Below are 656 nucleotides of genomic sequence, written 5' to 3'. Positions count from 1 at the left end.
CAGCCGCCCCCCCCGACGATCCCCGACGGCTTACACGTCGCCGACTGGGTGAGGATGAAAAAGGGGAATCCTGAGGTCCTCGACGTCAGCCTACGCTACCGGTCCGCCTCGGAGGTGGAGGAGATGCTGCAGGCTCTCGGCGTTGCCCTCCTCTGCGTCAATCCCGCTCCGGACGAGCGTCCGACAATGAAGGATGTCGCCGCGATGCTCAAGGAGATCCGGCTCGAAAGGGAAGATTATGCGAATGTCGATGTTCTCCTCAAGGGTTCTTCACCTTCTCTGTTGCCGGCGGCGGTGGCGCCGACGGCCATGAATGCAACGACATCGGCCGCCGCAAACAATAACGGTAACTTCTCCTCCACCAGCTTTTTTTCTTCTTCTATGGGTAAGTTAGCTTTTCTGTGAACTAATAGGTGATTTTATGAGTTTGGTTTATGGGTGTGCTTAGTTTGTGATTTGTGCTGAGTGATATAAGGTGGGACTGAAATAGGAGAATAGGAAGGGGTTTATGAGGTAAATGTGCTGGTATTATAAGGTAAATGTGCTGGTATTCTACATTACAAGTGGAATAAATTTATTATTGAATTTTTAATGATTAACATTGTTGATTTTTTTTTTCTTTTGCACAATTTTCAATACATATCATATAATATACA

At 47.4% G+C, this 656-nt stretch overlaps 1 protein-coding gene across 1 annotated transcript in view; it reads left to right on the top strand.

Annotated features, from left to right (window-relative positions):
- The window catches only part of LOC110031865 (receptor-like protein kinase 2), a 4,432-nt gene extending 3,912 nt beyond the window's left edge, over window positions 1-520 (top strand). Inside the window, 1 exon segment of the mRNA XM_020735289.1 lies at window positions 1-520. This exon segment is cut by the window's left edge and continues 17 nt beyond it. Within this exon segment, the coding sequence (XP_020590948.1) occupies window positions 1-405 (405 nt within the window). The 3' untranslated portion in view covers window positions 406-520.
- Window positions 521-656: the final 136 nt, after the last annotated feature.

This window comes from Phalaenopsis equestris, unplaced genomic scaffold (assembly GCF_001263595.1).
Source record: "Phalaenopsis equestris unplaced genomic scaffold, ASM126359v1 Scaffold000855, whole genome shotgun sequence".
NCBI classification, from domain to species: Eukaryota; Viridiplantae; Streptophyta; class Magnoliopsida; order Asparagales; family Orchidaceae; genus Phalaenopsis; species Phalaenopsis equestris.
This window is presented reverse-complemented; position numbering and strand designations above follow the sequence as displayed.